Source organism: Maniola jurtina, chromosome 11 (genome assembly GCF_905333055.1).
Source record: "Maniola jurtina chromosome 11, ilManJurt1.1, whole genome shotgun sequence".
NCBI lineage: Eukaryota > Metazoa > Arthropoda > Insecta > Lepidoptera > Nymphalidae > Maniola > Maniola jurtina.
The window spans coordinates 9,617,307-9,641,698 of NC_060039.1; the positions used below are offsets into that span (position 1 = coordinate 9,617,307).

General features: G+C 35.2%; 3 protein-coding genes and 1 long non-coding RNA gene across 9 annotated transcripts in view; 2 read left to right on the forward strand and 2 right to left on the reverse strand.

Annotated features, from left to right (window-relative positions):
- The window catches only part of LOC123869961 (multidrug resistance-associated protein 1), a 42,455-nt gene extending 29,655 nt beyond the window's left edge, over positions 1-12,800 (forward strand). For 3 of the 5 annotated variants that reach the window (XM_045913084.1, XM_045913086.1, XM_045913088.1), the window contains 12 exons: positions 533-649; positions 1,220-1,326; positions 1,527-1,670; positions 2,277-2,352; positions 5,234-5,457; positions 7,509-7,726; positions 8,411-8,609; positions 9,260-9,358; positions 9,688-9,890; positions 10,156-10,370; positions 10,831-10,997; positions 11,291-12,800. In XM_045913084.1, coding sequence (XP_045769040.1) covers positions 533-649; positions 1,220-1,326; positions 1,527-1,670; positions 2,277-2,352; positions 5,234-5,457; positions 7,509-7,726; positions 8,411-8,609; positions 9,260-9,358; positions 9,688-9,890; positions 10,156-10,370; positions 10,831-10,997; positions 11,291-11,485 — 1,964 coding nt within the window. In that variant the 3' untranslated portion in view covers positions 11,486-12,800. Of the gene's footprint in view, positions 1-532; positions 650-1,219; positions 1,327-1,526; positions 1,671-2,276; positions 2,353-5,233; positions 5,458-6,511; positions 6,733-7,508; positions 7,727-8,410; positions 8,610-9,259; positions 9,359-9,687; positions 9,891-10,155; positions 10,371-10,830; positions 10,998-11,290 lie in introns of all 5 variants that reach the window. The other 2 variants (XM_045913085.1, XM_045913087.1) reach the window with 2 other exon arrangements.
- Positions 347-20,116, reverse strand: LOC123869963. The gene is made up of 3 exons (XR_006796981.1): positions 20,106-20,116; positions 11,363-14,826; positions 347-359 (listed from the first exon to the last, which is right to left on the reverse strand). It is a non-coding gene; the product is annotated as an uncharacterized LOC123869963 (long non-coding RNA).
- On the forward strand, positions 19,301-20,848 carry LOC123869962 (COMM domain-containing protein 8-like). Of its 2 annotated transcripts, XM_045913091.1 has the most exons (3): positions 19,301-19,473; positions 19,553-19,631; positions 19,729-20,848. In XM_045913091.1, exons 2-3 carry the CDS (start codon positions 19,587-19,589, stop codon positions 20,185-20,187), a joined length of 504 nt encoding a protein of 167 aa, XP_045769047.1. In that variant the 5' UTR covers positions 19,301-19,473; positions 19,553-19,586; the 3' UTR covers positions 20,188-20,848. The 2 variants fall into 2 exon arrangements, with proteins under 2 accessions (XP_045769047.1, XP_045769046.1); XM_045913090.1 differs by having other exon boundaries at positions 19,301-19,631.
- Positions 20,849-22,259: 1,411 nt separating this feature from the next.
- The window catches only part of LOC123869949 (A-kinase anchor protein 200), a 40,232-nt gene continuing 38,099 nt past the window's right edge, over positions 22,260-24,392 (reverse strand). The window contains exons 6-7 of the mRNA XM_045913065.1: positions 24,077-24,154; positions 22,260-23,988 (exon numbers count right to left, since the gene is read on the reverse strand). Coding sequence (XP_045769021.1) covers positions 23,956-23,988; positions 24,077-24,154 — 111 coding nt within the window. The 3' untranslated portion in view covers positions 22,260-23,955. The remainder of the gene's footprint in view (positions 23,989-24,076; positions 24,155-24,392) is intronic.

Genomic DNA, 24,392 nt, shown 5'->3' on the forward strand with positions numbered 1-24,392 from the left:
AATCTATAGTATCTCATCATAAAAATTATTATCACTGTTAACTGATAGACGTTCGAGGGAACTAGAGTGAGGAAACTCTCGGTTGGATCCTGAATCAACGATATGTCAAATAATAAGCTATAATGACGTAAAATCAAAGAAAAATAGGGCTACTCTAGGGCTACTAGGTGCCGGTGATTCCGCCATTCTAGGACCTTGGGACCCCAACATCTATTGGTTTTTCGATCAATATGTATAAAAGAAGAAATAGGCTGACAGATATATCAACGTACTGATCAAACCACTGGCTCTAAAAATTTAGATTTTGCACTCAAGGAATTTTAGAAATCCCATCCAAACAAACGGGCTAAGTCAACTAGCTTATATAAAATGAAAAAAAGGTCATAATTTATAATAATTTAATATAACACTTCTCAAAAGTCAATTTAATAATAATTACTATTACAGAGTTGTAATAAAAAATTAAATATCTATTTAAAAAAAAAAGATTTTCTGAAACATTGAAAAAATGTCTCGATACGATTTTTTGTAGAACTGGATGAAATAAAACAAGAACTGGAAAGCAAACTGGGGTCCGAGTTCCAGAACAAGTTGCAGAGAGCGCGCTCGCTGTCAGAAAGCGCGTCGGAGTCGGAGCAACCAGCCGCCGGTAAGTGCAACCACAGGATACCTAATAGTACCTTACAGGTACAGAAGACTCAGTCTGTCAAGACGTTTAAATAAATAGCGACTCTTGTCACAACATAATAAAGCGCAATTCTGGCCGCACAGCGCTGTGCTTATTTAATAAAGCTTCCCTCTCTTCTCTTCCTGCCTCCCTTATGCTCTTCCTCTCATTCCTCTCTATTCCGCGCTAATATTATAAAATCTATCTGTCTTTCGCTACCTTTCACGGCCATCTGTACAACCGATTTTCACGAAAAGTACAGAGACAGCTTGCATCTCGGAGACGGCGATAGACTACTTTTTCTTGCCATCCCAAATGTCCATCAAAAAACTTCAACATCAATAATTATAATTATAGATTGTTACACAGTAATACTCACGTATTGAGTCGATATAAGCTCGACTAGTTTTCGAATCCATCCCTTTTTCATAGGGACTCAGCTCGCTGCGCGTCGCGGATGAGGTCAATAACTATTATGATAATCATCAAGGTAATAAAATATAAAATTTTCTAATTTATTAAATTAAATATCATAAACGTCTATTTTTTAAGGTGATCGAAGCGGCAGCGTAAAGAGACGCACACCAGATGCCGCAACTCCTAATGAGCTCAAAGAGAAAAACAAACTTATTGATGCTGAGAAAATGGAGACAGGCAGTGTGAGTTGAAATTTTCCTTTTTTGAATATTTATTCAACTTTTGCACCTATAGAAAAAATTTCATCCTCTGAGAGGAGAGACTGGTACACCGGTAGTAGTAGTAATAGGTAATTAAATCAGGTCGCTTCTATAGATTGTCGGTTGTGAGCATTTGCAGAAAATGTTTCTAGACCCGATAATGTATGTTTTTGATCGGACAGGTGAAATGGAGCGTGTACAAGCACTACCTGACGTCGGTGGGCGTGACCGCGTCGTTGGTGACGGTGCTGATGAACCTCGTGCTGCAGCTCTTCCAGGTCGGCTCCAACTTCTGGCTCGCCAAGTGGTCCGTCGAAGATACCATGGTAATTATAACGTGAATACTATCTTAATACTTAATGGCATCTTGCAGTTACAAATGGCTCACTCCCCAAAGACGTTTAAAAACACGTGACTCTTGTTACGACGCAATAAAGTGCAATTCAGCTCGCACAGCACTGCAGTCTAATATTTAACAAACGACTCATTCTATTGCGTAAACTCCTCTCTCTCTTACAGACATAGGCTACTTTTTATCCCACAAAATCAGAGTCCCCACAAGATTTTTATAAAACTTAAAACCACTTAGCTGAAGTCGTGGGCATCAACTAGTATTTATATAGAAATATAAGATTACTAGATGATGCCCGCGACTTCGTCCGCGTGGATTTAGGTTTTTCGAAATCCCGTGGGAACTCTGATTTTCCGGGATAAAAAGTAGCCTATGTGCTAATCCTGGCTATTATCTATCTCCATTCCAAATTTCAGCCAAATCTGTCCAGTAGTTTTTGCGTGAAGGAGTAACAAACACACACACACACACACATACACACAAACTTTCGCCTTTATAATATTAGTGTGATAAGTGAACGTGTGAAATTTTAAAAATAATAAACAACTTTTGTCTAAATTCCACAATTATCTGTTTGTAGATAGTGAATGGAACTGTCGACCGAAGGGTACGAGATCTCTACCTCGGTGTGTACGGAGGCCTCGGCATTGGACAAGGTAAGTTGGTGCGCAGCACTTACATTACTCACACATATAATATAACACAGTCATGTAATGGACCTAACTTATATCTATACGTGACATTGTAGAATACTTAATAGTATCTTCTATGTACAGAAGGCTCACTCCACAAAGGCGTTTAAATAAATAGCTACTCTTGTCAGCTGAAGTGTAAATAATCTCTATATGATTAAAGCTTTTTCGTATTTCATTATATTTGTATCCTAGCATCTGGTATAAAGGTTTCCTATATTACATATGTATTTCCACATGGGTTAGTTAATAGCTATTGTGATAACGATTAAATAATTGAAGGTTAATGGAACCCTAATTCTGCTAAATTAATTCAGCAGCAGTCTAATTATGTACTTGGATGACATTTACATTAATTGAATATCCAATTACTGAATGTTTACATTAGTGTCTAAATTGCTTATAAAAACTTAAATTTTCATCATGCATAATAGGTAATATTACGTAATGCATATGGTTTGCTGTGTTACTGTTTATTATATTTTATTCTATATCTTCAGTAAATAATATGGAATCTAAATATAAATACTAAAATTAATTTATATTTAAAGACTTACCTACATGCTCATGTCATTTCAAAATATGACCTGTGATGGTTTTAAACTTTTTGTATCGTGCTTTAAATAAATATTATCTGTATAATAGGATGAAAATCATTTTTTATATTACTATGTGGTATATAAAGCATAATGAATACATTCTTTACACGTTTTATATACAGAGTGAAATTTAATTGGTTGTTTTACCGCGGCAGAACGATTTGCCCTCAGTAGTACCTATCGAAACAAATTTAAACAGTAAAAATATTTTTGTGAAATAATTAAAAAAATATCCATAAACTCGAAAAAGTGACATGCAATATTATTTATTATTATTATTTAGTTATTCACTTGACATCACGTATAAGTAGGTACAACTTGAATGGCAAGGGCTGCCGACAAAGTGAAAATGTTTAGAGCAAGATAATGTCTCGCGCGTATACGGCATAAACTAGCCTGAATTCATAGTTCGAGATTGCTTTCGAGTTTTGTTTTTCACGATAATGTAAATCTGATATTTTTTTATTCTAATATTTTTTTAATAAATCGATTGTACTACGAAATCGAAGTCGTTTCACTTCGGGAAAGCAACCATTAAAATTTCACGTTGTATATAATTAAAATTTTAAATTACTTTTCTGTAACCATTTAAGTTATTATATGGTTTCATTACGGGATCGGCAACTAACCTTTTTCGCATGAATTTTTACCAAATTATTTATTTTGGTATACTTTATATTGGCATGTTAATCTTAAGGTTTTCTATTATTCGTTATCGGTAGTTAATCATTATTTTATCATTGAAACGATTTGCATGTTCTATTACATTTCCAAAATCTCTTATATTTAATATTAGATTTATTTTATTTTATTATACAAATATTTTACTATGAACTGGAATAACATGTGCCTCTATTTGATCCACTCTTGTAATCTTATAGTGCAACAAAGTTTATTTTAGTTAAGACAGCACAAAATAATGTTGTTTAATATGTGGTATTATTATGTATAGGATGCAAATTCAAAGGAGCTTAGTTTATTGGTTCTGTAATGTAAAATTACTGAGGCAACTACGAACACCAGCGATATACGTATACGAATAATGTATATGCGACTAAACCATTTTGATTTCGTCGTAACTATTATATATTAATTATTGAAAAAGTGCGTTTTAGACGACTGCACGGTTGTGGGAATCGTGTAAGTACCCACAACAAAGCGATCATACATTGTACTTGCGAAGCGATTGCCATGACCTCTGCTTCATTATTTATTAATAACCAACTTGACTGTCCCAAGTCATAAACAAAAAGCTCATGTTTAGACCAAGTGTTTACTGTTACAAATGGTGTAAATAGCCGACACCTATAGCCTAAAAAGATTCTCTTTAGCTAGCAGAAAAGAGTGCGCGCAAAACAAGTGTTTCATCTGAAGTTGCAACATGGCGGTTATATATGGATTTAATACGCAAGTCCAACTGAAATCTGTTTTTGTTCAATACGCCTCAAGTTCATATTGGACTACTTGTTTTGCGCACTATAACTGCAATAAATTTCGTCATCTATCCTGTTATAGTTTTTCGGTAAAAAGCAATCTACCTAACCCCTATATCGGAGCGACCGGCGTTTTGCAGTGTCTGTAGTGTATGATCGCTGGAGTGTAGAGTACAATAGTGTACTGCGTCCCCGCCAGTAAAAATTTGTATTGTGCTTTGAACTGCACCAAGATTGTTTGCGACGAAAACATACCTGTTTTATAACGCGTTCAAACTAAGAATAGGAATGACTTTTCTCAATGACGTCTTAGGACTTAGATAGAAATATATTTTGGTTCAATACATTTTTAAGCGATGATATTTATTATTTGTGTATAGATTAAAACTTCGGCCTCGGTTTTGATCTCGGGTACGCACCTATATCTTTTCGGAGCTATGTGCGTTGGAAGCTATAAAATATTACTTGGTTTAACGATGAAAGAAAACATGGTGGGGAAAGCGTGCCTGATTGTTGTCAAAGATGTGTGGAAAAAAAGTCTGCCAATCCACAGTTGAGCGCGTGGAGGACTATGGCCTGGTCAGATCTTTTTTGAGTATAGTAGACTGGCCAAGAGATAAGATGATAATGATGTTGATACTGATATTTTTTGCAAAGTATTTTCCTTGTAAACCCCAATTTTCAAGTAACCAGTTGACAGATGGTGGTCATTGAGTCCTATTCTCATTTTGAACGCGTTATAATATATGCCGCCTTGCAACACATTGTGGGTTGGCGTTGAGGCGGCTTATGGTGTGAGCGTGTGTGTGTCAGTGGTGTCGGTGTCGGTGTCGTCGCTGGCGCTGTACCTGGGCACGCTGACGGCGGCGCGCGTGCTGCACGCGGCGCTGCTGGCGGGCGTGCTGCGCGCGCCCTCCATCGGCTTCTTCGACTGCACGCCCGTCGGCCGCGTGCTCAACCGCTTCAGCAAGGACGTGGACGTGCTCGACAACGTGCTGCCCATGACGCTGCGCGGCTGGACCTCCTGCTTCTTTGCGGTACGCCGTACCCTCCCAATCGATTCGCGAACGAATATACCCCGTTATCTTGTCGCATTCTCTGATGTAAAAGCAGAGAAAAGGGTGAGATGGCACGCTTATTAACTTTAAGGTGGACTTTATCGGGCGCACTGTCGCTGAGCTCGAATGACGTTCTCTACATTTGCATGGTACACTTACCAGCCACTCTGTTGTGGCGTCACTGAAGCCGCAGATGTCTGGCTCAAAAGTACATCTTTAGAAAAAATATGACAAGATTTAAAAAATATGAACAGTGTCGTATTTTACCAAAACTAAATTAAGGGAATGTAGAAGAATACAAAACATTCCTTTTTTTTGTTGTATCCTACTCAAGAACACAATTTTTTTGTATTTTCCTACAAAAATATTTGAAAGTGAGCCATCTTGCCCCGTACTTTTCGTCTCTTAAATCCCAATGCAACAAAATAACGGATTTAATTTTATGACAGTCATATTAACGCAGCAATTTATCAAAAAAATCCTAAAATATTACAAAGCAAAATTATTCAAGCATGTTCATTGTAGAGGTGCTAACATTAGCTATGAATGTAAAGAAATACGGTTTTGTAGTTCCTATTCTTATTGTTATTATTCGAAAGCGATTCGCCCCCATGTACTGCATCCCTTGTCCAATATATTAACTTTGAATAGATTTTATTTATAATAACGTATTTGGGATCAGTTTATGATTACACCTGAGTTGACTATCCCTACCAAACGTGTTTAGAGTTTGTACTAGTAACTATTTTCTTGATCATTTAATATAACTAACAAGATCTCAGCTTGCCTTTTTTTTTGAAAAATTCTAATTTTGTAGAGCATGTGTTAGTTTCTTATAGCGAGTTTAGCGCACTTTATCTCGTTCTAATTTGCACAGTAATTGTTGTCGTCGTATCACCAGTAGTTATGAGAGCCGATACTCAACAGCACACCGTAAGACAGTCGTAAATAATGTATTCATTATATCGTATGTAAAATCGACGAGTGAGAGTCTGTCGGATAGTTTAATGTAATTGGTGGACGTTGTTTGCAGCGATAGCGTCGTTTTTCGCGGATTTAATGCCATACTTGGCTTGTTGGCGGGCGGCGAGGATTCTGCACGAAATTTTGTTGGACAATGTGTTAAAAACGCCCTTACAATTCTTCGATGTGACGCCCCTCGGCCGGATCCTCTCTAGATTTTCTAAAGACGTGGACATTGTCGACACGTCGCTCCCTACTGAGCTCGCCGATGTCATATATTGCGCGTTTGAGGTAATAAGGCCATAGTCATAAGTGTATATCTTTAACGCGAGTAGATTTGGTGATAACTTTTGTTTCATTAATTTATTTATTTTTAATTATAGAGGTTGCACTACGCCTTACAAGATCTGAGTCCGCACACTTTAGGTATAATTTTTATTGGGCTGCCACATATTTATTTATTTTACTAGGATTTTAGTTCACTCGTGTAGTACGTGAAGCTTAACTAATATTCAGTAAGATTACTTATTCTTTGCTAAAGCAATATATTTCTGAAGTTGTGTATGTGCGTGGATGTGTGTGTGTGTGTGCGCGCAACTTGTTCTAACTTTGGGTAGAATGTTTTTGCTTCTGTATTTGTTTCCTAACTATCATGTTCGCTTTGCGATTCCGATGTGTTGAACGTGGGCGCTACTAACATGATTTCATAACTTGAAAACTTTATGTTTTAACATGGTAGTGTAGTGACAATAATAATAAACTGATCCCAATGTTTTACTTATTATTTATTTGTTCGTAGAATTAACCATAAATAACAATATTCACAAATACTATAAATACTTAAATATAAAAATTATAAAACGAAAACGAAAGAGCGCAGTTAACCACAACGCTTTTTACGCGTATGTTTACTGTATATTTACATTGATTTTTTAAAAGTTAAAACAAATTGTCTTAGACAACATGAAAACCATTTTGTAAATATTGGACAATAACATAATGGGAGAAAAATTAAATAGTTTGTTTTAGAACTGATTTAATTTAAACATCATCGGTTCTGTTAATAGGTCCTGGGGACTCTATTCGTGATCAGTATCTCGACACCAATATTCGTAGCGGTGATCCTGCCCGTCGGAGTGGTATACTACGTAATCCAGCGGTTTTATGTGGCCACATCGAGACAACTGAAACGGCTCGAGTCTGTCTCGCGGTCGCCTATTTACTCGCACTTCGGAGAGAGTATAACTGGGGCTACCACGATTCGAGCGTATGGAGTTACGCAAAGGTAAGTGAAGAACGTTGAATTATTTGAAGTTCTTTGAACAATCGAGTTAGTATTGTGTTAATAAAGTCTTTGTGTAAATTTTTATAAAACCTATATTATGATCTCCGTGACAAAATTTTAATTTACGTGGATGAACCACGTGAATCTAAATTTTTTTTAAGAATCTCGTGGGAAGTTTGATTTTCCGGAATATAAAATAGTTTGTGTTCGTCTCCGGTATGTAAGATATCTCTGTACAAAATTTTCCTTATATTTATTTGGGCTATCACAACTGACATACAGGCATACTTTCGCATTTATAATATTAGTATGGATAAACTTAATGATGCATTCAAATTATGTTGCGCGGAAGTACCGCGGTTGCAACTTGTAGCCAAATTCCTATATTAAGCATTTTCATGCAATCGCGCCTTTGAAACCCGCTTGCAAGGCGGTTAAAATGTAGTTACGAGCATTTCCCGCTTGTATCTTCTACTGATTTTCTTCTTCTATTTCTATTTTTTCAATAGTTTACAATGGATTCATTCTCATTGATTCAGAGATGGGCGATAGAACTGCGATGTAGTGTTTTACTAATGCAATTCTATCGTTTATTTTGTTTTCGCTTGCACATATTTCGCTGATATTTAATTATAATTGTTTTTGTAAAAACTACTTGTTTCTAACTCATCGACTGTCTTGTAGATTCATAGAAGAGTCAGAGCGCGGCGTTGACCACAACCAATCGTGCTACTATCCGAGCTGCATCGCCAACCGCTGGCTGGCCGTGCGTCTCGAGATGATGGGAAATCTTATCATATTCTTCTCGGCGGTGTTCAGCGTGTTAGGCCGAGATACCATCGAGGCGGGCGTTGTAGGCCTCTCTGTCAGCTACGCCCTACAGGTACACATACAGCGTGAAATTTTAGTATTTGTTTTTCCGCGGCAGAACAATATGCCCTCAGTAGTACTATCGAAACTTAGAACTAAAGGTAATCGGCTATTTTGGACCCGCTTTGCTAAAAGTTGCGGACATGAACCAAAATAGTTTTAAATCAAAGATATTATTATAACCTTTTTGTATCTATAAATATATATTTGAATTAAAATCAATGGGGGAAAAAGTTATTAAACATTTTTTGATTCAACTTTTTTTTTAAGTCGGTTATATATACAGTGGTACCGATTCTGTTGTCTTTCTCTAAACTAAATTTAGAGTATCTGCGTCCTCCTCCTTTTAATATTGTTGAAAAGGGACGGAACATGAATTTTACATTTAAAGACTCTAAATTTTAGTGCACGCTATAAATTTAAACAATAGGCTCGCGACTGGCCGCTAAAGTCACGACGTTTGACAGCTCTAAATTAAATTTAGAACTGTCAAGATGTGTCTATCCTTTTCATATTACATTAGTAAGAAGAGGATGCGAATGCTCTAAAATTTAGTTGCCAACAGAATCAGTACCAATATCATGTTTGTCAATAAACATGGCTGTTCGACTAGTTTCACACCCGAACATTTATTTTTTAAATCATATTTTTCCTTTGTTACAGATTACGCAAACATTGAATTGGCTCGTTCGAATGACATCGGAAGTCGAAACCAATATAGTTGCCGTTGAAAGAATAAAAGAATATGCGGAAACAAAACAGGTTTGTTCAATATCTTGCAAGAGTAAAAAATTCTTCACGCTTATTGTTCCTTTCTTCTTTTGAGAAATTGCAATTATAAAACCCAATGCGGATTGGCAGACTTCACACACCATTGAGTACATGGAGAACTCTCAGGCATGCAGATTTCCTTACGATGTTTTCCTTAACTGTTAAAGCAAATGCTTAAAACGCACATAACTGAAAAGTTTGAGGAGTGTGCCCGGGATCTAACCCCCGACTTCCGATTGGAGCCGGACGTTTGAACCACGGCTATCACAGCTTTTTACAGCTCTAAGGTTGTGGTGAGATGTAATTGAATCGTTCCCCAGGAGGCCCCGTGGACGGTGGGCTCAGGCCCCGGCTCCACGTGGCCGGAGACGGGCGCGCTGCAGCTGGAGCGCCTGTCGCTCGGCTACCGCGCCGGCGAGCCCGCGCTGCGCGACCTCACGTGCGCCGTGGCGCCGCGCGACAAGCTCGGCATCGTGGGCCGCACCGGTGCCGGCAAGTCCACGCTCACGCTCGGCCTCTTCAGGTGCGCCCAACGACCACACAAACCTGTCCTACCGCCTACGACATCGTTGCTCACGCACATATACCTATAACACGCGACAATATAACACATACAATATGGCCGAAGGCGAGTGCTGCATTGCTAATCGGTAGTCACATCGTCGTCTCTAAATCTACGGCAGTCCCTTTAGGGTATAAACTCATCACAAACAGTATCTAATTTTTTTTAACACACGTACACACAAAAACTTTTGTCTTTATAATATTCGTGTGATTTTATTGAACAGGATAGTAGAAGCGATGAGCGGCAAGATCCTGATCGACGGTATCGACATCTCCACGATCGGACTACACCAGCTGCGCTCGCGCATCACCATCATCCCGCAGGACCCCGTGCTGTTCTCGGGCACGCTGCGCATGAACCTCGACCCGTTCGGTGTCTACACCGACGAGGAAATCTGGCGCTCCTTGGAGCATGCGCATCTCAAGTCTTTTGTGAAAGGTACACTTATCGCAAAAAGATATTATTAGTCCAATCGGAAGTTGCAATATGGCGGTTTGCGCAGGTATAGACTAAGCATTATACACAAGCAATATTGGGATCTGTTTGTGTACAATGCGCAGGCAGTGCTTCGCATCTTCAGACTAGACTGTTCGCGTACTATTACTTTTTATTTGATCATTGAAGTAATGGACTACTGCTACTAATGAAAGAACAATAACATGCTGTGTAAAATTTTTCACCACTTCTAATATTAATTGCAACAAAAATGATTCTTGCTGCAAATGGTATATCTCTGTGGGCATAACATTTTTTTCCGGTAACTTAAATCTAACCATCTAATATACCTTTACAGTATCAGAGACTTACAGTCAGTTCAAAAATCATCTGCTTTATGTGATCCTCTCTTTCCGATGAATTTGTCAGTAAATTGATAGTTATCATTTTTGTGTTGTCACAGGTCTTCAAGCAGGCCTCCTGCACGAGATATCGGAAGGAGGCGAGAATTTGTCCGTAGGTCAGAGACAGCTGGTTTGTTTGGCGCGCGCTCTGCTACGGAAGACGCCGCTGCTGGTGCTGGATGAAGCCACCGCGGCCGTCGACCTGGAGACGGATGAGCTTATACAGGTAAACAAGATTGCACTGTCTTTGGGTTGTTCGTCAAAACCAACGTTGCCCTTCCCCTTGAAAGCTATATACGCGTAACTTGACGCGTGAGTGATATGTTGGCACTATTACTTTGCTTGCTTTATTCCTTAGAACTAAGGGGATTATTATTGTGTGATTTACAATGGTGCCAACATATTACTAACGCGTCGAGTTACGACGAACGGACAATAGTATATACTTATTGCACATTCTCATTCAATCTTTTACTAACCTCAAAAATTATAAACATGATGCTTATTGTCTCATTACAGAAAACGATCAGATCGGAGTTCGCATCGTGCACGGTGTTGACAATCGCGCATAGACTTAACACTATTATGGACTCGACCAGAGTCATGGTGCTCGACCGCGGCCAACTCGTGGAGTACGCGCCGCCCGACCAGCTGCTGCAGGACAAGAACTCCGTCTTCTACGGCATGGCCAAGGACGCCGGCCTCGTCAACTAGCCAGCACCGACCAGTACTAGCCGCCACAAACGTGGACTCAACCGCTACCAGCTCATGCAGTGCGCGTCGCCTGAGCAGCTGCTGCAGGACAAGGGATCTGTCTTCTACGGCATGGCCAAGGGCGGTGCTCGTCAACTAGCCAGCACCGACCAGCACTAGCAGCCACGAGCGTGGACTCGATACTGAAAAAGGTGTTTTACTTGCCATATGATGAGTGCGTTCAGTTACCGTCAATTCATTCTTCAGGTAAAATATTCGTGCGCAGTCGGTAAACACGTTAAACTTGTGTCGTAAGTTTTTGTAGAGTGGTGTCGTGTAGCATCTGTGTAGCGATCTAGGCCAGTGATGATGATAACTATGACATTCTAAGTCCTAAGACTACCAACAAAAAGAATAAAGTGCTCTGTCTACATTCAACGTGTTTTCGCTTTTAATGCAAAATGATCACTTTCACAAACGTACCTACCTCTTAACCATTCTATAAATGAATTTGGTCTCATCATTTGACACTTCTAACACTCACGCTATCTGTCAACATTGACGTTGAGAGCAGTTATGAGTGAATTATGTTATATTTGACATTATTTTGTTCTGTAATAAAAGCATTCAACTCTTGATGATAAAACTAGACCATTAGGAAATCTGACCAGTTAAGTTATATACGGCCGAGTACTGAACCAGTTTAAGGACATCATTGATATGGTCTGATTTTTGTCATTTTGTCCATACAACAAAATATGTAAAACATCTTTAGAGTGTTGTGTTGTATTGTTTCTTATATTTTTTCAGTATTTGGTCGTTTAAAATGTGATGACAAGCATTTAAAGGTTGTACAAGTTAAAATAAGTAGACAATAATAAATCATAAAATATTTTGCATTAAAAGTTTTGATTGCCTTTTATAACAACATATTCTTAACAAAAGCTCTAACTAGCCATAAAAATGAGTGATTTTTATATCAAACACTTTGGCTAAGCAGTGATCAAATTGTAATCTGTTGACATCTAAAAGATGTGGATCTTTTACAGACATGTAGATTGTAGACAGGGCAAAAAGTTTCAGCTTGTAATTTTTCAGTTTATTATATGGAATAGTATGAGTCTTGTTTCATTAAAAAGTTTATGAAAGATATTATTTTCATAATAAGATGTCAGTTAAAACATTTTTTACAAAGAATTTTTACAAAGATGCATTGTTATATCGTTTACTGATCTTTTTTAAATAAGTACTTGTACCGAAAATAAGTAAACATAAACATGTTTTTATAAGTATATTTGCTGAATGTTATGAGAAAAATTCTGATATGTGGGCAAGTATAAAGAAAGTATGTGGACATCAGATACTTGTATTATTATTACGCTAATTTGGTTGAACACGAATTTTTTAAACTAAATTGAAGGTCTAGAACTGCTACCTTTTTCTTCTCCACACAGAGCATTGTTAAAAGGACATAACTTTATTTGACCTGTCAATTTAGTTAAGCTCAGAGATTTACGGCCAAAATTAGTAATCAGTCTCTGCAATTTGCGATAAATAAGCAACTTTGTTATATTTTGTCAAAAAAATTGTGGTATTCTTTTACAAGTAACTATAAGATAACTTATCGAGATTACAGACAGATTGACTTTATTAATTTCGGGCGTTCGCACACCCGAATTAACCATTCAATTATTCATAAATATCTAGAGTAAATTGAAAGGTCTATAATAAGTGTTTATCCTTTTGCGCATACTTACATTTTTATAAGAAAGATAGCACTGCCTTGTTAATATGTACAACCGAATTGGAAACCATTCTGCATTCAAACATGCTGAGCTTAGGCGTTTTAAAAACAAAATAGCGATGTATATAGGTGTTGGCCGATTTATTATTTTATTAATAAATTATGATGTAAACAAATCGAATATTGTAAATATAAATTTCTGATAAATGCTTTGTTAATTACTGTAACTTACTATAATTATATTCTTTAATTAAGCCCTCACAGACTGACTGAAATACACATTGCAAACTAATATTAATAATACTAATCAATCCTAGCAGTGATCTGTCAATAGGTTACTTGGTAACATTGTTATCTATCAAATATAGTATGGTCTTTTTTGACAATTAACTGTGTTGCTAAGTCACTTATCTACAGATTACAGACAGGTTGATTATTTTAATTTCGACAGTAAGCAAGTATAACCTTAAATATTATTACCATACGGAATATGTATAATTTATTTGTGTAAAACTCATCACTCCTTACAACTTGCAATACATTTATGTTCCAAATTAAAGATAAATTATTCATTGTCCGTTTGAGAGGGCCTCAATTAATGCTGGAGACTGATTCAAAATTCATAGAAACAAATTTTTCAGAGTTTCAGAATTTTAAATCAATCTCCAGTACATAACTGTTATAACTAAAATTATTTTTTGTGGCAATGATTGTACATACGTAGTTACCAATCCATACCGCCCGTTACTTATTTTGTGTTTAAGCTATAATAATAGATATTGTTTTACTTAATTAGAATACATAATTATTTATATTTTACTAAATTTATTAGCCATAAGATTTATATATGTTGACATTCAAACATTTACAAAAGTTCTAAATATCTGTACAGATACTTTTGTACTACTGTAGTATGGTTAAGTCTAGCATAGGATCAAAATGGGATTCTTATGGCAATGGATGTTTAATCTAGATTTTCTATAGCGTGAGAGTGAATCTGTACAAAATATATAAAAACACTTGCAGGTTACACTGTAAGCAAAGTATTCAATCTTGGAATAAAATCATCACTTCCAACGAAGATAGTGACCAGACTATCGTTACAAAACGGCAGCTGAAGCTACATGCTTAATAGACAAAGTAGTGTCATCGTTTTGACAGTGAACATTGTGGTTAATTCTGTTGTACACATCTCTAAACTAAACTAAATTGACAGGTCTAAATCTTCTGCTATCCTTTTCCAATGGAAGTGTTATGCCATTCTAGTTATGAGATTGTGTACAACAGTGTTGCCACAATTCAATAAAGGTTAGCACTTTTTGTAAACCCGTTAAAGTATTTGTGTACGACCGAATTAGCACCGTTGTTTATCTCTTAGAAAGTGAAATAATGTCAACCTTTATAAGGAAGACTTTATTTTATTATTAAGTAGAAATAAAAATAATAAATATTACTATTGATTTGTTAAGATGATTGTTGTGTGCTTAAAACTAATTGCGTACTTATTGATTTAAAATAAGTTTTCGGTAGCTTTAACAATTTATTTGTGAATTTATTTTTTATACACTCGGCAATAACTTAATGGATAAAAAAATCCAAGACGTAACAGTGGAACCAGCTTATTAATCGAAAAATATGTGAGAATATTATATTTTAATGTGTTCCTTACACAGAAGATACTTAATATAACCTGGACTTGTCTGATGAGGGCAACAGATTAAGACGTGATTCACGTTGAGCCGTGCATTGGCCTGTCAATAATTGTCAATACATTTTGTGAACTAACGGGCAATGTGTATATCAATTACTTTAGATTAACTACTTGCCGAAACTGTATGTCATACAAGTGATACGGGGCCTTCCCTTTCAAACGTGCCAGAACCACACCACACTGGCAAAAATGTCGCTAAGCACGAATTTGTGGTTCGATTATTGCCGACGACATTGCGGTCTCAAACATAACCAATCGCCCGCACTCTGCTGAACAACTACATCACTACCAACGTATTATCCGTAATAATTTGTGACTTTTCGTCTAAACCTGGCGACATTTCTGCTACCTTGGTGAGGTCCATCTGAATAGACGATATGTGTTCAATATTCCAAGTCGTGCATTTGATTGCAATAACTTATTCCTAGTAATATTTTGTAGTTGTAAGTCTACCGGTGCAATTGTGAGCAATATTTTAAAGAACTTTGAAAGTTTACTTTTTTAAGTAGTAAATATAATATTTTCTTGTGACACATGTTCAAATCAATAGGTATATGGGTGTATGCAGAGATTGTCACATATCTATAAGTAAATGCAGAGAATATGTAAATGCAGGGTTATAATTTTGATTAGTTTTGAAATTTGTTTAATGTCACATATACCAATTTGTAGTATGGCTGATTTCTAATTCAGCATATAACAAACTCCTCAAAAGCACAAACTTAAAATTACTTCTAACTAAACCATGGCCGTAGCTACATATAGATAGATACATATAAGATTTAAGGGCTGATTTTTTGCTGGACCCCTCCGCCTAGTTATTAACGATTTTGACAGCTTGCCCTTTTAGGTCAACAGGCAGAATAATCGGTCCGTTAAAATCTATTTCATACTTAATCATTGAGTACTTACTATAGTATAAAACTATTACTGTAGCACTAGCTAATCTTTTAAAGGCTGTGTAAGATAAGATTATAATATGGTATTTTATAGCACTGCGTGACCTAAACCCGTATTTACATAACGGCTATCCATGACTTAAGCACTCCATTTTGATCATGCACTAAAACATTTTTGCAGTGTTAAAATGGAGTATTTAAGTAGTCTATTTTTACACATTTGATAAGTGGCTTAGGTCACACGAGCTATAAAACTGTACTCGTGACTTAAGTCAGGCTAACTCACGCTTGCATTAATGACCTACTTAAGTCACTCGTACACGTACATATGTACTAATTATTATTTATTACACCTATAAAGGTTTGCTGTTATAGTAACATAATTGATGAAAGCGAAAATAAACAAAAGAATAAGCATTTTACGACCTCGAATTTAGTTGTTAATTTTTAATTAATTAATTATTATTAACCACAAATGCAAGACTAGGATTTAATTTTATTGATTTACTTTTTATAGCGTTTATCGAATTTTGTCAACTTAGCCAACTGACTATATTATATGAATTAGTTTATTGAACAAATACATATGTATTGTTAGGAGTTATAGATGATCAATTTATTATTATTTACTGTTAAGACCAGAATAGTGGTTTATTCTACGTTATCGAATTACTCTACTTACCTACCTACCTACCTACTTAATTATTGTTTTTAATTTTGTCACAGTGAAATCTTTGAACTTAAAGAATTTAATTTTTGCTAGTGTAAAATATAGGATATGCTTGTATTTATATTTAGGTTTGATCTTTATTCAGGGCTTGATAGTAATTTATAATATGAAGTGATTGATTTGAGCAATAATTATAACTTACACTCGATTAAGTTCGCGTGTAAGTTGTTGTTTAACGCTGAAATTATTAATCTACCTACTATCTCTAATCGGTCGATAAGTTACTTAGCAATGTTGCTAATTGTCAAAAATAACATACAATTTTTGGCAAATAATGTTGCTAGTAACTTAGATAAATTAATTATTATTATTATTAATTTCGGCCGTAAAGTTAGGTATTCGTTTCATCTACTTCATTGATGTCATTGTAAATGACCCAATCTTTATTTTAACTCTTTATTTAATTTGTATAATATATCAGAATGAGTACATACGTAATAATGATAATTATTATTTACTCATAATTATTAATTTTTATTTCTGATAATTAAAATATTTTATTACCGCCACCAATATGATGAATCAATGAAACTGGCAAACAACGTTAATTAGATTGCTCAGATTGTATTTATAATTTCCAATAAAACTTCAGGCAATGATTTATTACGACTACCTACCATTTAAAAAAATACTCATTATTAGCATGCCATTTGCATGAAAAAAGTTGAGCCTTTTTATTATTAATTAATGAAGGTATTTTAAAATCTTGCCTGTATAGTTTATTACCGTCGATGTTTAATATTACACAATATATTTTTACGTTCCGTGTGCCTACTTATATTATTTTATAATTTAATAATTTAGTAGTTCTGTGTTGTTCAAAGGTTAATTTATCAGTAATGGACAGTAGCTACTAATTAAAAACACTTTACGAAAGTAAAAAGTAGAAACACTTTTTGAAAGGGCATTGTGTTTTTTATAGATTATTATTTGGATCTATCTGCCTATTAACGCCTAAATAGACCATAACTTAAAGAAGATCATTATTATTATTTGTGAAATTCAAACATTTTCTATAAAAAGTTCTTATTTGGGATAAATCTTACTGTAAGATGTTTTCCACATTAATTTTGAAGACAAAAAACACCTAGGTAGGTGTACACCTTTCAAGTTGTATTATTTAGGGCAAGTGCATACACACAAGAAGAATAAGTGGAATAGAGAGTAGAGTGGAATAGAGTCAAGTCTTTTTGATAACAACTTTTAATGATGGAACTTCTTATTGAAAATAAATAACTAGGTACTTATACTATATTCAATACTAACTAACTATATCAATTAGTAAAACCTAAAACCATTTTTACAACCACTAGAAATTAAGTACTTAGCTTTTTGCAGATTCGGTTGAAATCGGTATAAGTACTAAAAAAGAATGACGGAGTAGACTTAAATGACGCAGCAGCAGGCTATCCGCACGCCGCGTCTTTTCTTCGTTTGGTGGTTTTTGTAGTGCTAGACCAGCACAAGGCAGCCGTGTGTTTTATGCCAGAGTAAATAAATCTTATTTCTAGTAAGTATGACATGATACCAAGAAAGTGCCGTTTCTTGACTTCACTCCACTCTACCAGTGTGCGTTACGCCTTAGGTTTCAATCAATATTCTGTAAGTATTTTAATGAGTGACATGCAATCCGTAGTAAATAAGCTTATTTGTTATTGCAAAAGATCACAATACAGGAATAAAATTATTTGTATTTATTAAATATTTTTTATTTTTTACAAACCTCGACGTACCTAAATACCTAATAGGGCTGTATTTACTAACGTTTCTTTAAAGACATTACTGTCGTCCTATTTGTAAAAAATGGTTAGCTGCAAGAAATCGTTTTTGAGTGGCCAAAAACGGGGATTTTCAAAAATTTCTTCTTTTCGACTTTTCTAAAAAATGATAGGTAATAGGTTCATATTATAGGACCAAGGCACTCACTCTGAATACTCATTTTCGGTTATAGTTCATTTAAAGTTGAAGCGACGGGCCTGCCCGCGAAATTCAAATTTATTTTGGTTTTTCGCAATTTGTAAACTAATACGACAACGTAGGCTTATGGTATTTTAATTGCGACAATGGCAGTATCATCCTCACAGGTTTATATAAAATTAATTCTAGTATCGACTAATTTGTAAGAATAGTCGATACTAGAATTAATTTCTTAAGCTGGACCCATTCAAATAAAGTTTTTTATATAAACCTTGTGAGAATGATACTGCCATTGTCGCAATTAAAATACCATAAGCCGAAGTTGTCGTATTAGTTTACAAATTGTGAAAAACCAAATTAAATTTGAATTTCGCGGGCAGACATGCCCTAACTAAACTCGCAAGCATTATTTTTTTTAAATATCAGTTTTTAAAAGTTTCCGTTTTTTGGCGTTAGCTATAATTTTTTTTCTCTCGTCTGGCTTTACAAAGATTAGCCAATGTAAAGTTTGTAGTTATTTACAAGTTAGGGAAACTATAAGTATGGACTTCGTCTGTGCTGGCGCTCGACAACACACGCGCGGCACCCCTTCAGAGCGCTTCCCAGTCAGTTCCACCACCAAAAAAACACCAGTGAAACACAAAAACCAGTTAACTACTTTTAACAAAAAAAAAAACACTCCAAAAAGGCACCGCACGCGTGCCAGCCTTTGTTTAGCTATAATCTGTGACCTGTGATGTGATGTGATGTGATGATCTGTGGACAAAAACAAAGACTAGGTACCTAGACAGTAGACACGTAAAACAATATCCTATATGTTATTGGTCTGTGTAAAACAAGTTTAAAAAAAGTCCTAGACAAAAGTCAAAAAACAAAAAATCTGGAAAAATCTCAAAAACCTGTCTCCGCTCTCGATGACAAATAAAATCAATGAAATAAGAATAAATAAAACCGAAAATTTGGCGGTTTGATTTGTGACTTATTCGTTTGTCTTACAACAGTTGTATGGTTGTACATTTTAAGTCGGAATACTAGTATTTATTATTATACTTACCTACCAATTTTGTAACCTTTTTAAATACTTTAGCCCTGAAACCATCGATGCCTGAAACAATATAATCATGGAAGTAGTATTTAATATAGAAACTGAAGAGGATTTTATACACGTAAGTATGTAAAGGTTATAATGATACTTGCTTTTATCTTACTAAAAAATTACAATGTATCTTTACTACGTCTTGTACACTTTAACTTCTATTGCAGGTAGTAGAAGAAATTCTGAATAATTTATATCGTGAACAAAATAAACCTATAAAATTAATTAATGAGTGTTCTATACCAATAGTTAAAGATGAAATAAAGGATATCATTTTTAACACAGACTGTGCTGCGGGAACTGTGTACGAATTATTACTATCAAGAGGCTTTAAAAAGGAGAGAAGCAAAACATTTTCAGCCCTCATAGAAAGTAGGAGAAATGAATTGTTGTATGCAACTTTACTTAACTATAACAGTGCACACGGAGAGACAGTAACTAAGTTTGACTGGGCTGTTAAGCTTGTTTATGGCACAAGTGAACTAAAGAAGTTAAAGTACCCTTTGTTGCAGTTGGCATTAACAACACTAAATAATGGGCATACACAACAGCGAATTTATGATATTGATAAAGATATGCTGGATAATATGATTAGTGTTTTGGAAAGCATTGATACAAAATCTTGAAGTCAATGTTTTGTAACTTGGGACCATACCATGTAACCGCTTACATTTTATGATCAATTACTACCTGGGACTTGGCAAATATGTGTTAATACTGATAATCATGATCATCATTATCAACCTATCACCAGATCCCTACTTAGCATGAGTCTCTTCTTGGAATGGGAAGGGTTTTGCCATAGTCCACCACTCTGGACAGGTGCAGATTGACAGACTTCACCTTTGAGAACATTATGGAAACTCAGGCATGCAAGTTTTCTTACAATTTTTCCTACACAGTCAAAGAAAGTGAAATTGCACATCTCTGAAAAGTTAAAAATGCATGCCCTGGATCGAACTCCCCAAATAGGAGGTATTTAACAGGTGCTTACTGATAGTAATCAATAAATAAATGATTCTTGGCTAGGCTATAACCTGTTCAATTATTCAACCATACTGGTACTGTATGAAAGTGCTTGCTGAAAAGAAAAGGAAAAACTATTTTACCATATTACTATAAAAACTGCACTAAAGCTTGCTAAATGCCTACTTTAAAAACGTTTGTCATTCAGTTGTATAAAATCTTGAGTAAACAGTAATTTTTTATTAGTAAGTGTTCAAATCAATTAATTGTAAGTAGGTATATTATAATTGCTGTATCAATTCACTTTAATAAATGATGGTTCATCATAACTGCAGTTTTATATCATATATTACATATGTCCGGCGCACATATGGCGGAGCGCAGCGCAGAGCATGCCCGCGAAGTTTTCTAATCGCGTGAGACATTACGCGAATTTCTACCAGAGAATGCGCGAGTATGCGCGGGACTGCGCGAGTATCCGCACGGACGCACAATTGATTTTAAATATTATTTCAATGAAGACAACGTCGATAATATTTTGACTGAAAAATTCTCTGCGCGGCGCTCCGCCATATGTGCGCCGGCCCTAAGAGCTAGATCATAGGAGGATGTTGGCCAAATCCACTGAAATGAGAAATTTAGTTCATGCCTGTAAAAAATTTTTTGTCCTCACTGGCGCAATGGTCTTATTAGTTGGTACTGGGTTCAGTTCCTAGCTAGGTTAATTCGAGAATCGGTTTTCGGATTTTTCCCGTTATTTGTGCTCTGCCAAATAGGTCAAAGGGAAGTACCCTATAGGTTTTGATCATCTTGACAGACAGACGTCTGAAGTGACCTATAAGGGTTCCTTTTTCCTGTGGAGATATGGAGCCCTAAAAACTAAAAGCCACGTCTTGCAGCTGGCTCCCTGCAACTCATTTGATCTCAACGTCAATGTGTGTCGATCCGCACTGTGCCCTGCACATTGCCACTTCAGCTTCCCAACCCGCTATGCTATGTTGGCAACTTTGGTCCTCAATCTTATTTCTGATTTGATCACAGAGAAACTCAAGCATTTATGCAAACGTAAAGCCGCCGGGCTAGTATCATTATTTTCTCTTTGAGCCGCGAAGAAAGGAAGAATTTAATAAATAAAAAAGTTTTTTGCTTTAAAATTTATTGATAAGAGACATTCACACATCAACATCGAATTCCAGTAAATTGAACATAATAAATATATAAAAAATGTTCAATCACATATTACATAATTTAAACAACTCTCATTATTACATTACATTAATAGTTACATGAGCAGTCAAAATCCATATTAATATAATTCAAATATAGGTTTATTTTAAAAGGATTTCGAATTGGCACTTCTGCACAATTTTTATAGAAATTTTAAAAATAGTGTTATTCATGGTTGTTTTATCAAATTTGTGCAGATTTGTGTACTTAAAAAATAATTTAAATAATTTTGAGCGTCAACGTCAGTCCTAAAACTAGGAATTAGGTTCGAGTGTTAGTTAGGTACTTTGATTTTCTACAGTACTTTCATTGGCAACATATTACATTCCGAGGTTAATAAATGAGGAGAATACGTTGAATAAGATATGGAACCAAACGACATAGCGCCATGAGCTACATTGTAGGCTTACTACCAAAGTCCAATCGAAAGTGATTGCGATCTTTCAAACTTTGTTGTTATGGCCCCAATACTATTTCAAGTTCTGTGTAAGAGTAAACTAAGTCGCCAACGAAATATTTTTATTAATTAGTAGGTACATTTTGGATAATTATGTGGCTAAAACTAATGCTAAACCCTAAAAGGTCTTTATATTCAAATTATAATACATTCGAGACTGTGGAAATATTATCACCAGTAAAATACTTTAGAGGTACCTATTTGGAATATCTTATATCAGACTTGCAGGCATTTGATATGGAATGTCTCACTCGTATTTAGCGCTGATATACTGGGGAGATATTCTCGCCGTCCATACAGATGCGTCACTTCAAATTTCATTAAAAATGTATAAAATTACAAAAAAGATTAGGAAATCATTTTACCAGACAACTATAAAAATTACAATAATTGTATAGTAATATCAAACCTTACGTAGATAATATCTAATTTTATGAATGAGGTGGAAACGAATGTCTACTAATAGCAGAAATATTCCACTGCTTATCTAACTTGTTACAAATACTACGTCTAAATCGTACATATAATTGATTGTAGTTTGTATATGCATAAAAATTGTATAGATTAATCAAAAACTTGGCCACTGAATAATATTAAGTCCAATTTAGTAAATACCACTCCTAAATATCTGAACGAAACAACATAATCAAATAGACGACACACCTAGACCTACAATATATCACTAGGCGTGGAGGCGAATTCAACACTTCCATTAAATTTCACGTTTGCATTATACGAGAGAGCTCAAAATCAAACTAAATTTATACAACTTATAATTACAAAGAGCAGAATAATAATAACATAGGTGCATAAAATATACTTAATTAAATGAAATCCGTTTGTTTTGTGTCACTTATAACAATATACAAAATGCAATTTCAATTCCAATTTGACAACAGAATTTATGAAAAATAAGATTCGGGAAAACGTAATTAATTATTCATATATACATAATAGTGTTTCATTATTAAAAACTATAATATATTTTTTCAATGCATTAAAAAATCAAAAATGGGATCAATGTTTCAAGCTTTTTATCTCTTAAAAGCTGCAACACAATCAAACGCTCATAATATCATACAACAATTAATAGTATTATATTAATAAACACATAGTTGACATTAGTGTTTCCATAATGACCGAAGTTGTCATCATTCAATATTGTATGTAATCAAAGTCTTACTCTTTACGGAATACAAACCAAATCTTAGCCTTTTTACTCAGCGATTGTTATAAGACTTAATACTTCAGATTTTTAGGCATATGCGGGAGGGAACTCCAAAATATTTGAAACACGCTAATTTTAAATTAAATCTAATTTACTCACAATTTTTCTAAACAATACGTATTAGACAGGAGTAAAATAGCATTCTGTGAAGTAATCAAGGAGTAAATCACCCACCAGACGTCATAACTAATACCCCTGTAATAATGGCACCAACTTATCGCACCGTATACTGCCTACATAACTTTGTTATTGTATATAATTATAAAAGATCATTCTAGCGAATTTAAAATACATAAAAACCTTAATTTTACAGAAGCAAAGCACGCTAAACTTAAACTATACTCATTCTATATGAAGGTCTTCTTTTAAACTGAAATCCACAAAAATGAAATCGAAAATCATACATCGAACTTAGTTCGATGTCACCTCGTGGTACTAAATGGAAATAAATTAAAGGCTCATTTTTAGACATCTGTCTCGAGGACTAACATGTGGAGTATCAAACTCGCTGCGTGTTTAATTAGCCACTGCCACATCGGTCGTCGTCTCCTATAACAAACGTATGACATTTAATAATCACTCACTACAGAACATAATATATAATGATAACGTAATAGACCTAAGTGAAGACACTCACCAGCTCAGTTTTTAACTCTGGAACTGAAGGAACCTCAGGGATCAGCTCTGCCATCTTATCGGACACGGAAATTACTTCCTGAAAATATCACGACCCATGATTAAATAGGTATATTGCTTGAAATTTTGTATTAGTAATATGTATTTACAGATTCCATGAAGATGCTATAACAGTGCGCAATTTACAATTTAATAACACGTGCAATCACTATCATCTACAGTGCACGGTTAACACAAGAATTTCGGTAATTAATTCTTATGTACAACTAAATGTCGCGACACACCTGCGAAAATTGTCGCTAAAAACGCGCGAAAGT